This window comes from Teleopsis dalmanni, chromosome 1 (genome assembly GCF_002237135.1).
Source record: "Teleopsis dalmanni isolate 2A chromosome 1, ASM223713v2, whole genome shotgun sequence".
In the NCBI taxonomy this organism is placed as follows: Eukaryota; Metazoa; Arthropoda; class Insecta; order Diptera; family Diopsidae; genus Teleopsis; species Teleopsis dalmanni.
This window is the reverse complement of record NC_051846.1, coordinates 218,172,074-218,188,355: the sequence shown is the minus strand read 5'-3', so window position 1 is coordinate 218,188,355 and position 16,282 is coordinate 218,172,074. Positions and strand designations below refer to the sequence as shown.

The 16,282-nt window shown below is 33.5% G+C and overlaps 1 protein-coding gene across 1 annotated transcript; it reads right to left on the bottom strand.

Annotated features, from left to right (window-relative positions):
• Positions 1 to 15,212: 15,212 nt before the first annotated feature.
• On the bottom strand, positions 15,213 to 16,006 carry LOC119667332. Its single transcript, XM_038076620.1, has 2 exons — positions 15,832 to 16,006; positions 15,213 to 15,655 (listed from the first exon to the last, which is right to left on the bottom strand). The coding sequence occupies exons 1-2, from the start codon at positions 16,004 to 16,006 to the stop codon at positions 15,213 to 15,215; spliced, it is 618 nt and encodes a 205-aa protein (XP_037932548.1).
• Positions 16,007 to 16,282: the final 276 nt, after the last annotated feature.

Below are 16,282 nucleotides of genomic sequence, written 5' to 3'. Positions count from 1 at the left end.
GCATTTGTTTGTCATGTGTCTCACATTCACATGTGTTCCGTTTTGTGTGGTCTCAATATATTTGACACCACATGAGCTCTTAACCGAATTTCAAGCGGCAAATTATTTATGTCAGAAGTATCATTTTCTGACTCATGCCATAAATTACTAAAATGCAATGGTTAGCTCATTTAAATCAGAACATAAGTGTAAAGAAGAATATGAATGCAATAGTCATCAAAGGCGGCCTTAACATTAAGTAAGGTCAACTATAGATATACCATTACAGTGGGAAATGCCTAGCTCAGTATGGTCGCGCATTCACATTGATTTTGTCGGACCAGTGAGGAATGTTTACTTCTTAGTCGTTGTCGACGCATACTCCATATGAGTAGAAAATTTTAAAACCAAACATATATGTTAACAGCAGCGTACACGGTGGAGAAGTAAGAGGAGTTATTTTGTAGGTATGGTTTAGTGGGTGCCATAGTAAGCGGTAAAGGAACCCAATTTAATGCATCTGAATTCAAACAATTTTTAGAAGATAATAGCATCAAACAGATTCATACACCTCCAGGGTTTCCAGCTACAAATGGGCAAGCCGAAAATTTTGACAAAACTTTTAAAAAATCTCTTGAAGCAAGTTCAAGCTCTGGTGAAAAAGGAAGTTTAGACGTAGTGCTTAAAAGATTTCTATTTGATTATCGAACTATGAAACATTGTACAACAGGAGACTCTCCAGCTAAACTTATGTTAGGTAGAGAGATGAAAATGCGGTTCGATTTATTAGATCAACCTCTAGTCAAAGACAGAGTGATTAAAAAACATCTTAGTAACATTGAAAACCCCAGGGGGGTCTAGAGATATTGTTTTTACGGAAGGCCCACAGGTCCTTATCCGAGATTTCTCAGATTTTTCAGATAAGGTATGAATGCAGAAAGCGATAATTAAGGAGCGTTTAGGCCGACGAACATATGATTGCACAATATCAAGAACTAATAGAGTGACTAAGTGCCACGTCGACCAGATGATGGCTTATAGTGGTAGTACCATGAAAAATGACACAACTACAAAGGAGTTAAATAGTGCGCTGAAGAATCAAGCCCAAATGTAAAGTCAGCCGTCGCTACTACGGGGGAGGATGTGACTAAGGATGTAAATGTAGATAGTGGTTGCTCGCGTCTGCGAGAACGTAAAACTAAGATTAATTATAACGAGTAATTTATGGATATAACTTAATTTATACGGAGTAGTAATTTGTTGTTAAATACTTCATAATTATAATTATATAATTTTTAAGGTGAATTAAAATGAATTTCAATTATGTTTTATATTTATATTTTATTTATATTTTATATTTTTATTTATGTATATCGTGTTTAATTATTATAGATGTATAATTATAATCTAAGAAGGAGGGCTGTAGAGTTTAAACTTTTGTATAAATAGAATAAGCTTTTTATAAGAGTGCAAAATAGGAGAGTAAAGTTAGAATTATAGTTAAGTTAGCTTGTAAGCTTGTAAGTTAAAATGAAATAAATAAAAACTGGTCTTAATCGATACTTAAATGTAAACATTACAATTAATATGCCGTGGAGCTCTTGTAGATGTTAGTGAAAAATGTACTAGCACTACCTGAAATCACTGAAATGTTTTACCTATTAACATTTTTCCGACACGGAACGGAAAATTTCGAAAATTGTTTCTCAGTTTTGTTTTATAAAGAGAAATATATCATTTCGCTGCGTTGAAGTGTAAAAGTATATGCGGAAGTACTTTAAAAAAAGTATATACTTAGCATATAAGGTAGTAGTATATTTTGTTTATTGTCACGAATATATTATTAATATTAAAAAAGTAATTTTTTGAAAAATGGATTGTTCCGGCATCCAACCTAAATATGACTACCGATTTGGGTGATTTCAAAAACTGGAAACTGTAACAGAAAAATGTAATAAGGGAACTTACTTTTGGTAGAAAAGGCAAGAAACGGTTTCTCGAGGTATCTTATAGGAAGCTAAATATTGATTTAAATATAATAATTACTTTCGTGAGTAATATGACATAGAAACAATTCCAATAGTCCCGTGTAAAACTTTACGTCTGTGCTATCTTCCGTACGAAAGACGCTATGCACTATTTTCAACCTTCAAGTGAAAGGCGATGTAAAATATATAGTAAGTGAGTGCCTAATTTTTAAAAAACTGAAAATGCAGCACTTTGATAAACTTTCGCTGAGCTTTGATAAAACTAAACAAATACTAAATGGTCCCAACTGAAGATTGCTAACGGATTTTATTAAAAATGCGTTAAACTATTAAACTATTATTTAAAATGAAATTTATTAAATACAGGAATAGACGATTGAAGAGTTATCTATTTAAGCGACCATATCTTGTTTGTGTGAAATTATTTTTTATTGATTCAAATTACAAAAATTTGCGAAAATAATTAAAATTTCAAAATCTATTCACATTAGCTCGATGTGACCACCTTTTGACTACAGCCTTCAAATGGTTAAAAAGTAAGTTATTATTATTATTAAAGTGAAATCGCCCAACAGTCTGTACTGCCGCCAGGAAAATCCTATTGTACCAGTTTCACTATTGATTGCACAAAGCCGCTTAAAGCTTTGTGTATAAAGTCTAGAAGTAAATCTAGAGAAGAGTTCATAATCTGTTCTGATGACTTAAGTTCCAAATGAAACAAGTTTTTTCTGAGCGTTATTAAAGCTGGACTTTCACAAAGAATATGCATGGTAGTTTCCTCATCTTCGAGGCATACTTTGCATTTCGAATTAGCAGATAGTTGTAATTTATGAAGGTGGTATTTTAGTCCATAATGACCTGTAAAGAAACCCGTCAGCAATCTTAATTTACATTTTGAGAACTTAATGATATTGTGGCGGTTGCATATTCACATTAATGTTTAAAATGATATAGGTTGGCCATGCAAACACGGACAAGTAAATTATTGAAAATAAGATGAGTTGGCCATAAAAGAAAATTTTTAAAAACTAATAATATTTTTATTTAGTAAAAATAAGGTTGTCATTCTTTTTACGGTTTGGGAAAACTAAGAATAAAACAACAGACACGTGTAATTTCAACACACAAAATTTAGTAATTATTTCTTGCTTTAATAAATAAATAAAGAATTAAATTAAGTAGGATAAGCCTACAATATCTTTATAAGATTACGATTTTATCAGTGCCTTGCTTTGGCAGAGTCCTGGAAAGTCTTCCCAGTACTCCAGCGATACATGATTTTCCCTCTCCTTGATACTTTGTTTTATACTGGCCCAGTTTATCCAACAAAAAGGTTGAGGTACAGTAAAAGCAGTTTTTGATGCAGTTCTAGCTAGCGCATCAGTTTGTCCCTTGTTACCCAGAACCCAGTGAAGGCTAACCTTATTCCGAGTTGGAAGTAGCTGTAAGAGTTCATAATACTCAAGGACCTGACTTGACTTGAAAATTCAAGAGAACAGAGCTTTGAGAGCCGCCTGGCTGTCAGAGTAAATAACAATTCTCGAGATATATGGGGTTCTAGTGTTGGGTCCATATTCACCAGCACCAGTGCTCCTTCATTTTTGATCCAACTGTGTACCAAATCAAACATTTTGAGTCAACCCGTTGGCCTCCGTTTATCACGTTGAACGTAAGGGTAGGTGAACCTCAAATTTTCTGCCAAAACGATAGAGTTTTGTTATATAGTCTTTAGCGCACTGAGAAATTTTATGTGCTCCAAATGTTTTCGATATTATTCCATGACCATAGTGTAAAGTTACGCTTATAAAAATAAAAGACGCGTTACTTTTGAGTGTCTAAACAAGACTGATTTTTATTTCTTTTAAGTTCTTAAATCTAACATAGTTTCTTAATACTAATTTCCAATAGAATCTTATGTACTGATTCTATTGGTTAATACTTAAATTACTTGCGTCTAATTGATTAACCGAAATTAGACGTATATAATATCTTAAATAAATAGCTTATCAGTAAATAGTGTAATAATTACGAATGCAAGTGTTCTACATATGGTTTCACTTGAAACCGTTTATTCTATTGACACAGTTTTGAATTATGCATATTGCACATATGGTGCAATGTGCGGCTCAGTTATTTGTCATCAAAGCAATAACAAAATAAAGGCTCATATTACTTGACAATAATTTTTCGTTAATTTTATTAAAAATTAAACTGTGTCAATATTTACATTAAAATTATTCGGAACACTTGTACGTTTTGTGATATGTGTGATCTCATACCCATATCACATTACACCCTTATTCTTAAAAACAAAAAAAAAATATTTGTTAAAAAAAATTTTTTTTTTATGAGTATATGGTATTTATCACATCATCATTTTTTTACTTTTATTTGATTCACTTATAATTGAACTTAAACTTGAAAAACTAATATGTAATGATTGATAATTAAAGTGATTGCAATTACTTGTGCAGGAATATTAATTGAAATTGTATATTACATTATATTTATTGTACTTCTTTTTAAATGAAGTCTTCTTACACTATTTTTCTTACACCATTTAAAAACTCAGTTCTTCTGTCTGATTTGAGTATTTTGAATAAACCGAATTTTAATATTAGTTGTTCAACTAATGTTTTAGCTACTGTATACGCTTCTTTATTAACTATTGGATATGCAATGATAAATATACTTAATTCACATTGCATTGTGAGAATATCTCTAAATCAATTTGAGGGTCGAAGAGGGCCTACGGTATCAATTTCTACTGTTTCGAAAACGTTTGTAAGTGTTGGTATAATTTCTAATTGTTCTTTTGTATGTTTTACAACAGTTACAAAATATTAAAGAACCAAATGCTCTCTCTAAATTGCTTTATTGAAATAGAAAAATAAATAGATAATTAATTGTCCTTAGTCACAGCTTCGTCCAATTTTGTTTTAATGTCGGGCATTATTCTTGAATAACCGGGTTTATGTAGTTTCTTTTGAGTCGTTGAGTTCCAGTGCTTTAGATAAGTTTGTTTGCAAATCAGTTTTGTTGGTTCCTGAGTTTGATTTTGTACTTTTGTGTGTTGCTGTCAATTTCATCTGTGAATGTGTTAATTCGAAGATCTCTATGAATATTCGCGTTTTTTGTATACCAGGGGGCACCAACTATTTGCCGGAGAATTTTTGATTGAGCTCTTTAGAGTTTTTCAATGTTTGATGGAGAAGCAGAGCTCCAGAGTTCAATTCCGTAGGTCCATATGGGTTTTATCATTGTATTGTAAAGTTGCACTTTATGGGTGAGATTAAGTTTCGAATTTTTGTTTATCAGCCAGTTTAGTTCTTGTTGCTTGAGTTTTAATTGGGTTACTTTGGTTTCTATGTCCTTTTTCTAAGTAAGCCTTCGTTCGAGGTGCATTCATAAGTATTTTGTGTCATTGCATTGTGGTATTACTTTCAAATTAATATAAAAGGCAAGGCAGGTATCTCGTCGTGGAGTGAAGTTTATGTGTGCGCTTTTCGATTCGTTAATTTTTATTCTTCAGAGATCGAGCCATTTTTGCAGTTTGTTGAGGTGATCTTGAACAGATTTTGTGGCTGTAAATGGATCGTCGCTATGGCTGAGGATGGCAGTGTCGTCCGCAACTGTTGATGTTGTTGTACAGTCACTGGTTAACATATCTGCTGTGAAAATTAGATAGAGCAAGAGGCCCAGTACACTACCTTAGGATACACCGGTCATAATGGGGAATGCATTGGAGACAAAAGAATATTGTTTTATAACAATTCTTCTTTTTGAGAGGTAGTTTTTGATAAGTGAGGAAATATTGTATGGTAAATGTTTTTTAAGTTTACAAAACAATCATTCGTACCAAACCTTGTCGAAGGCTTGAGTTATGTATAGAAATACGCCTGAACAATACAGCCTCTTCCCAAATGTTTCCTTAATTACTCGTACTATGTGGTGTACTTGTTCGATTGTGTTGTGGTTTTTTCTACAATCCAAATTGGAGGTTAGTTATTACTCTTTTTTTATTTATGTAGGGCATCAGCTGTTTTATAAAAAGTTTTTCGAATAATTTTAAAAGAATTGAGAATAGATTTATGGGTGGATATGAGGTGACTTGAGCGGAGTCCTTTCCGGGCTTGGGTATCATCATGATTTTGGATAGCTTCCAGTCGTTTAGATAATATACAGTCCAGCGTTATAAACGAAAATTAGCTGGTCTTTGGCGATTTTTGGGATCTCTTTCAACATTTTCGCTGTTATTAAGTCGCAGCCTGGGACTTTTTTGGTATATGTATGAATTTTTGATGGTTTTTTTATTGAATCAAATTTTCATATTGTCGTTTTGTGAGAGAGAAGGTGGAGAGTCTAGTTTTGTTATAGTTGAGTTTGGGGTAAATACATATTTAAGGTGATTTCCAAAGCAGTAGTTTGTAGTTTGCGTTGGAGTCAAGTGTGAAATAAAATTTTCGTGTTCTATGCGATATTATTCTTTAAGTAATCTCTGGAGTGCTTTCGTAAGATTCTTAAGTTATCTTTTAACTCTGGGGGATCTTTTTTGTTGCGATTGGCGTCGTACTTGTAGTTTCTTCTGTATAAGGCTTAAAAAATTTTAAAAAATATGTCTTTCCATTTCCCAAAACAAAACTGTAACAGAAATCCAAATACAAATACCCCTAGTTTTTCATTTCCATCTATACTAAATAGAAGAATTGAATTTCAAAACTTTACTCGACAATTTCGTGTAAACTCATTCAGAACAACATCATCATAATGTTTCTGACCAATATCACTTAATACAAAACTCAAGATAATCTAGCAATAACTCCAGGCAATGTCAAAACAGAACTCAGTAATCTTGACGTTCTTTCAGACCTGAGGCAATGGAAGTCGATACAAAAAACTTTTTATGCAGCAACATTGGTAAATTACCAACTATACAATTAAAATTCGAAAACAAATTAATCAAATTTCTAATAGATACTATGACGTGCAGACTATGACGTGCTATTAAGATATGATGTATTGAAAAAATTAAATGCAAATTTAGATTTAACAAAAAATTCAATAAAGTTGAACAAAAGTGTTCACAATTTTGTAGATAAAAATGTGTATAAGTATAATAATCTAGCTAGAGACTTAGGAATAAACCTTATAGATGAAATTGAAAATCAGGTAAATAAATTTAGGATAGGTAGATCACCTATATTCCGAGGAAAGACAAACAAGCACATACATTTACGAATTTAATTAAACACGAAAGGATTATAAAACATGAGCACCCAATTTACGTCAAATCGTACCGACACCCTTATATACATAAAGCAGAGGTGAACAAACAAATAAATTAAATGCTCGAGCAAAAAATCATTCAACATAGTCAATCTCCATATTTTGTTCCATTGTGGATAGACCCAAATAAAAAAAAGTAGATGCGTCTAGAGGACAGAAATGAAAACTAGTGATTGATTATCGAAAATTAAATGACATTACAGTCGACGACAGATACCCCACACCAAATATCGACGAGATATTAGGTAAATTAGGTCGTGTGATGACTTTTACCATCTCGCCACAAAAATAGAAATGCACTAGGCATACAATTAAGTTATTATTAATGTAAAACAAAAAAAAAACAAAAAGAAAGATAAACAATATTAACACAACAATAGAATTAAGCTATTTTTAGTTAATAATAAAAAAACCATTTGTTTATTATTAGTTAATATAAACTTATAAAAAATGTTAGTATAAGCTATTAATAAAATTAAGGTATTAAAAAGTTAATATGAACTATTTAAAAATTAAGGTACTATTAAATTAACATAAATTATTAATAACATTTAGTTATTATAGGATTACGCAGTTTCAAAAAGGAAATATTTTTAACTGGGGATGTAAAACATCAAATCACTGATTCAAAACTTCCCTCTAATGGACAAGTATTGGCAGTTCTGTTCTACAACATTCGTGAAGTGAATTTAAGTATTACTGAAAGCGCAAATCTTACTATTCGTGAGTGCATTATTTATTGGGAAAAGGCACGTATACCAACTAACGCTTTACTTAACTGTGTTAAGAAGCTAATTACATTACACTAAGTTTGGAGAGGTTTGCAGAAAAATGCGAACAAAACACAAGACGTGTACGAGCAGCGTCGATAAGAGTTAATTACAAACTTAGACAATTTGTTTGACATTGCAAATGCTGACGCGCTTCAATTAATAAAGATAAATGAAGATAAAATCTTCTTGCAGCGCCAGAGAGAGCCAGGTCGACCTGGTTACTTAGCTGGAGTGGACAAAAAATTGGCCGAAAAAGAGGAAAAAGCGAGTTTTAGAAACATTGAGGAACAAAAACGTCGTGCTAATTATTGTTTATCCTTAACTGCTTTGACGTCATCTTATCAAGAAAATTTATTTTCTGATTCTGAAATAATGGATCTACAAGAAAATTTACTCATCCAAACTGGGAGTGCACAGTCCGATACTAAAAAAACTTCTATGAGGAAAAATTTCATCACTCTAAAGTTGGTGGCAGCTTTAGATAGGTTTCAGTTAAGTATGAGAAATTCTGTATTTATTATTGAAGCTACTATTGAGGCACTTGAATACAATACTGACGAATTTCGTATAAGCAAGTCCCCCATTCAAAAAATTCGCACAGAAAAACGAAAACAGCGTGCAGAAATTATTAAAGTCGATTTCCAAAATGAAGTACCAGACACTGTAACTGTCTATTGGGATGGCAAACTGTTGTCGGCTTTAGATGTGCGCAAATGTAGAGAAGAACGTCTCCCGATTGTTATTTCGTATGGTGATAAAGAACAACTTATTGCGGTGCCAAAATTAGACAACTGTACAGGAAATGAACAGGCACAGGCAGTTTGGAATGCGGTTACTGACTGGAATCTCGAAGATAAAGTGCAAATCCTTTGTTGTGATACTACTGGTTCAAATACTGGTCGTATTAATGGTGCTTGTGTGCTTATCGAACAAAAATTTAATCGAGATATGCTTATTTTTGCTTGCTGTCATCACATCTACGAATTGATATTGAAAGGCGTTTTTGAAGCTAAAATTAGTCAAGTTACTAACAATCCTAACATTCCATTATTCAAAAGGTTACAAGAAAACTGGACAAATATCTATCCTAAGAAAGTACAGTATCCTTCAGAAAGGTTATTTTACCTGAATGCTTCAGAAATTGACAAACTGCTGGAATTTCACCAAACTGAATTGACTAAGAAAATTGTTAGAAACGACTATAGAGAATTAATAGAGCTTTCAATAATACAGAAAAGAAATTTAAGATTCGACCTCCAAGTGCCATGCACCAAGCGCGATGGATGGCGAGGGCAATTTATTTATTAAAAATTTCATTACATAGCTCTCAATTTATAATGCCTAACAAGGATAAAGCGGCTCTGGTAGACGTCTGCCTTTTCATCGTGACATCCTACGTCAAACCTTGGCTGCAATGCATTTCAGCGGTAAAAGCACCTTACCAGGATTTGTGTTTTCTGAAGACCATGAAGGCTTATGAAACAATTAACAAAATTATCTCAAAAACAGTTTTACAGAAGTTCTGTCAGCATTTATGGTATTTAATTGATGAAGTGGCTGTCTTGTAGTAACAAGACATAGTTAATAACTTAGCCAAAAAAAAACCCATCAGCCCACAGTAAACGATATATTCCTTCAAAAGATGAACTTTGTGGTTCACTTTGCGAGAAAAACATCGATGACTTTGTTTCATTCAAAAGCAAGGTTTTGTTTAGTCGACTCAAAATTGATGACAGTTTTCTCAACGAATGTCCTACTTCATGGTCTAGTAATGCTTCATTTCAGCATGCTAAAAACAAGGTGCTGACACTGAGACCAGTTAATGACACAGCAGAAAGAGCGGTAAAGTTAATGCAAGACTTTCATGGCAAATACACTGTTGAAGACGAACAAAAGGAATTTTTACTACGCTGCGTACAAGAACACAGATATGTTTATCCTGACTGCAACAAACAAACCCGAAAAAGAAAATTAAATAATTATCATCATTTTAATAATAAATACTTAATAAATATAAGAGACAGGTAAAATATTGTTTTATTTACTGAATAAACATGAATGTCTAAAATGTCTTATATAGTTTCTATACAAACTTTCTGTTAAAAGTTTGGGATCAAGTCGGCACGGGTTATCGTTATCCGATACAAATAATATTTACTGTTTTAGTTACTAGTATCAAATAGAAAAAAAATAAGAGGTATACGTATTTCAAATCGAAAAAAAAAATTTCGCCCTTACACCCTGGGACACCCTAATATATAATAAATACAAAAGTACGAAATAAAAATTATCGTGCCCATCTTATTGTTTTACTAGAAGATTCAGGGTTACAAAGAACTATTCTTCTAACGACTCTGGGATCCGGCGAGCGAAACTTCGGTGGTAAGGTTCATTACAGTCGTTGTCTTTAGTACTCTAGGTTTAACTAAACCCTTCCATCAGGTACAAATAGATGAATCTATTTACCTTAAGAATGCTCCAGCCACGTTTCATAGACTCATGAATTCGGTTTTAGGAGAACTAGTAGGTGTCGATTGTTTAGTTACACTTGGACGATATTATTGTATTTAGCACTTCACTGCAAAAACATATGCCGCCTTTAGAAAAAGCGTTTAAGAAATTAAAAAGTGCAAATCTTGAACCTTAAGTCAATAAATGTAAATTTCTTAAACACTAACCAGAATTTTTAGGTCACATAATAACTTTGAACGGAGTAAAACCTAATCAAAAAATAATAGAAGTCATTCAAAATTTCCCAATCTTAAAATCCGGTAAGGAAATAATACATTTCGCGGATTAACAGATTTTGACCGAAAATTTATAAAAGATTTCGCTGCAATAACTAAGCCATTAACTAAATATCTAAAGAAAGGGAAATATATCAGATTCTACGATAACGAATACATCAAAGCAATAGAAACAATTAAGATATTGATAATTAGTGATCCAGTATTAGTATCTCTGATTATGATAAAAAATTTATCCTAACAACAGACTCTTCAAGTTTTGCTATCAGCGCAGTTGTCAGTCAGGACAATCATCCTATCTGCTTCGCGAGTATAACCCTCAATGAACATGAGCTAAACTACTCAACAACAGAAAAGGAATTATTAGCTATAGTTTGGGCTACTAAGTATTTCTGTCTCTACTTGTACGGTAAAAACTTTATCAACAGCGATCATAGACCATTACAATAGTTACAAAATATTAAAGAACCAAATGCTCTCTCTAAATTGCTTTATTGAAATAGAAAAATAAATAGATAATTAATTGTCCTTAGTCACAGCTTCGTCCAATTTTGTTTTAATGTCGGGCATTATTCTTGAATAACCGGATTTATGTAGTTTCTTTTGAGTCGTTGAGTTCCAGTGCTTTAGATAAGTTTGTTTGCAAATCAGTTTTGTTGGTTCCTGAGTTTGATTTTGTACATTTGTGTGTTGCTGTCAATTTCATCTGTGAATGTGTTAATTCGAAGATCTCTATGAATATTCGCGTTTTTTGTATACCAGGGGGCACCAACTATTTGCCGGAGAATTTTTGATTGAGCTCTTTAGAGTTTTTCAATGTTTGATGGAGAAGCAGAGCTCCAGAGTTCAATTCCGTAGGTCCATATGGGTTTTATCATTGTATTGTAAAGTTGCACTTTATGGGTGAGATTAAGTTTCGAATTTTTGTTTATCAGCCAGTTTAGTTCTTGTTGCTTGAGTTTTAATTGGGTTACTTTGGTTTCTATGTCCTTTTTCTAAGTAAGCCTTCGTTCGAGGTGCATTCATAAGTATTTTGTGTCATTGCATTGTGGTATTACTTTCAAATTAATATAAAAGGCAAGGCAGGTATCTCGTCGTGGAGTGAAGTTTATGTGTGCGCTTTTCGATTCGTTAATTTTTATTCTTCAGAGATCGAGCCATTTTTGCAGTTTGTTGAGGTGATCTTGAACAGATTTTGTGGCTGTAAATGGATCGTCGCTATGGCTGAGGATGGCAGTGTCGTCCGCAACTGTTGATGTTGTTGTACAGTCACTGGTTGACAAATCTGCTGTGAAAATTAGGTGGAGCAAGAGGCCCAGTACACTACCTTAGGATGTTTTATAACAATTCTTCTTTTTGAGAGGTAGTTTTTGATAAGTGAGGAAATATTGTATGGTAAATGTTTTTTAAGTTTACAAAACAATCATTCGTACCAAACCTTGTCGAAGGCTTGAGTTATGTATAGAAATAGGCCTGAACAATACTGCCTCTTCCCAAATGTTTCCTTAATTACTCGTATTATGTGGTGTATTTGTTCAATTGTGTTGTGGTTTTCTCTAAATCCGAATTGGTGGTTAGTTGTTATTCTTTCCTTATTTATGTAAGGCATCAGCTGATTGTACAGACAAAATACGATGCCAAAAGGTAGTAGATGACTACAAGAAGTACCGGGCTACTCTATCGAAACCCGCAACGGTGATGAACAGGGATCGGTCTCAGGACAAGACGACCCATATTTCAAGAAGCAAAGTTGCAAAAGCAACATTCTTTACTAAACCGCCAAGGAGCCCAAAAAGGGCATATAGCGACGTAGCAATTGATGAGCTATAGATGACGCTCATTGACGATATTACCGGCAATGGGAAAAAGGTACTGGAGAAATGGGATGACATTGAGTCCATGTTAGCTAAAATGGTGATGGAACACCTTTTAAAAAAACTAGATGCACCCACACCAGGCTTTGACTCATCAGAAAGGGTTCGTGGCTGCAATGTCGTCAAATGTGGTGACCAGTTATCCAAGGTATTTCTTAGCAACTGTATTGCTAAGGTAAGTGATGTATGGGACGGTTTAAAACTTAAGCTTATCCCAGCCAACGAAATTCCAAAGAGCCAGGGACCCGCATTTAGCTGCCAAGTATTAAAATGGAGCGCGGAAAAGTACTGTAACGAACCTTTCTGGCCGAGGATTTGTATGTGTGATAATATTCATGGGTAATTATCACCTTACCGATTAATCTCTTAACGAAATTGTTGGAGCAAACCAAAACATCAAACTTAACTGCTCCACCCTGTATATAAATTTTATTCATTTCGTAAATTCGCTGCACTTGCAGAGAGCAAAACGACCACTTTGCGCTTTGTTTTACTGTTGTGTTGTTGGAGAGTTGATACATGGTTCCCGTTTCAGCTGACACATTTTTTTACTGTGCGTGAATTCTACGGATATCCTTTTGAGTGAAAAGTAAATGATCAATTTTTTTTTTTAATAAATTACATATTTTACATTTGTTAAAATTACATTTGTTAATATTGCAAAAATTATATACTCTAAATTCACTATATTTAAGTTATAAAATTTAAATTTCCAATTTAAAACAATTATACATTTTACATAAATTAAATTACAAAATTATATACTCTAAATTTGGTGAAAATAATTTAATAAAAATTAAAGTTGCAATTGAATTCAAACATTTCGTTTGTTTTACTATTCGAGATTATTCAGAAATGTTGATTTCGTTATAAACACATAAGTAATAGAAATGTATATTTCTTTTGCTACTAACGAAATGTTGATTTCGTTACAAATAATTATTGTAATAGAAATGTGTATTTCTATTATAAAAAAAACAATGGTAACCGAAATGTAAGTTTCGGTTCTTGATGTTTTAGCACGTATGTTTGGAGCGATTTGTTCTCTAGCTGGATACCTCGCTGAATGTCTTTCTTGCGCTTTTGCTTCGCCTTTTATATCCGCGAGGTGCGAAGCATACAGAAATTTTGTTCTTGTAACTACAACGGTGTGTTGTTTACAAGTTTTTCTTATTGTTCTGGTGTTTTTATTTTATATTAAATTTGGTGGTGGGTTTTAACACTTGCTTTATCAATTTTGTTAGTGTTTTATTACATTTTGTGTTGTAAAATTTAAGAGTTATAAATTTCATGTTACAGTACTCCAACTTCTGCAACGACAAAACCTAAACATGCCAATGAATGACTAGGTAGTTATCAAGGACGCGGGCACCCAAAAAAACAACATGATGCTTCTTCTGGTGATAAACGAGGAATCAGTAAAGCCACTAAAAGAAATTGACTGTAAGCTAAGGTTTGGCGTATGGTATACGCAAATCAAGATCTTTCGCCCAACAGGTAATGATGATGGAGGTAAGGAGTTAGAGGACGCTAACAAATTGCTTGACGACATAAAGCTTCAGAAAGAAGCTTTAGAGGCTTCATAAGCCTGCTCGAATGCTGAAACTACCACAAATGAAATTTCAGCATTCGAAAATCACCTCAGATAAGTTCGTCATTGGGTTAATGCTGTATAGTAGGAACAATGGTACGCCAAGATCATGTATCCTATTTAAAAAATGAAGTAATGCATTTCTATGTCAACAGTATAGTGATAATGATATGACAGTCGTAAGGAACAAAATGCCAAGTGGACCAAATTTAATTGTGGCTTCTGCCTACATGGCGCATGATAGAAATGCTCTTTCGGAAGAAGTAGTCGCGCTAGTACACAGAAGTTTATCAAAAGATATTGCCATGCAAATTGGATGCGACACCAATGCGAGGCATACGCTTTGGGCAGTTGGGAAACTAATGGCAGGGGGGATTACCATTTTGATTTTATTAGCAATTCCAATATTTTAATTTGTAATAGAGGTAAAACTTCTTTTTTTCTGTTCCAGTTCACAGTGGTTTGCTGGATGGGAAGAAGAGCTTGATATATTTTAGTTAGTAATGGGAAAGTATCTGACAAGAAATCCTTTTCGGATCATAGTTGGATATTCTTCAACCAAATCATACCATCCATTTTAGAAACCCGAAGAAAATAAAATAGAACACTTTTAAAAGGGTAACTAAGGTGGAGCTTAATAGGATAAAACAAATCAAGATCGATTCTACTAGCGAGCTAGACGATAGGACTAATAATTTTGAGGCAGCTGTGCGACCAAAGGCTTTCCTTTGATCTGAATAAAAATGGTCACAAAAAAAGCAATTGTAAGAATCTCACCCACTATTCAATCTAGCGAAAAAAGATAAGGAAAAACACTCGACTTTCTTTAGCAAGAGTAAGCAACAAACTAAACTTTTTTATTTCTTAAAAAATTGCAGAGTCTCAACGAGTCTAGTTTAATATTTTGTTTTCGTAAAAATTATATTATTTTGAGTAAAAAATCAATCCAACTCCCGGCCTCCATGAAAGAACTTTCATACTAGAAGAAGTGCCAACTTATGAATGGGACGTCGCATAATGCACTTTGGCGTCTTCACCTCAACGACTCTCACACGATTATCTTTGCCTGGGATGACTGAAATTACTCTGCCAGTTATCCAATGTTGTGGTGGCATGTTGTCTTCGTGTGTGATCACTAATGCATTAACCTGAATGTTTGGTTGATCACGGACCCATTTAGTACGAGACTGCAACTCACTCAAATATTCTCGAGAGCATTGATGCCAAAAACGTTGCTTCACTGCGATAATGCACGACCATTCATCGTGATGATTTATATCATTTTCAGCAACAATAGCGCGTTCGGGTAAAGCCTTTAATGAGTTACCAATGATGAAATGTGCAGGTATCAAAGCCTTACAGTCATTTGGATCAGAAGAAAGTGGAGCTATCGGTCGTGAATTAAATATAGCTTCTACTTCAATCAGGGCAGTATTTAGTTATTCAAAAGTAAGATGCACATTAGCAAGGGTGCGATTTAAATGACCCTTTGTTGACTTCACTGCAGCTTCCCACAGACCGCCGAAATGTGGAGCTCTGGGAGGAATGAAATTAAAGTTTATATATTCATTAGAGCAAAAGTTAGTAATTTGCTGGCTAGTAATACAGGATGCATTTGAGGTAGCGAAGCTAGTTCTTGACGTCCACCAACCTTTAACAAGTTGTACCCAAACGTTTCACAAAAAGGGTTGAGAAATTTGCAAACACCTTGACCTTCTACTCCTTTTTTTACACGACGAATATCTTCAGCAAAATATGTTTGTTGCATGTTCCAAACTATACACCAAAACGCTCTTTCGAATGTAGTGGCATATTAACCATGACCACACACAATACGTTGTGTGCGATATTTAATGTGTCATACCAAACCAAAACACTCAAATATCAAGCATGACCGAGCAAGTATGATATAATTTATGAGTCAGAAATTTGACTCGTCTATTTTGTCATTTCTTTATGACAAAATATTTGTATGCATATTTAATTGTTCCAATATGCATTTGACAATTTGGATTGCGGCATGCTCAGCACATGAATTTGTATT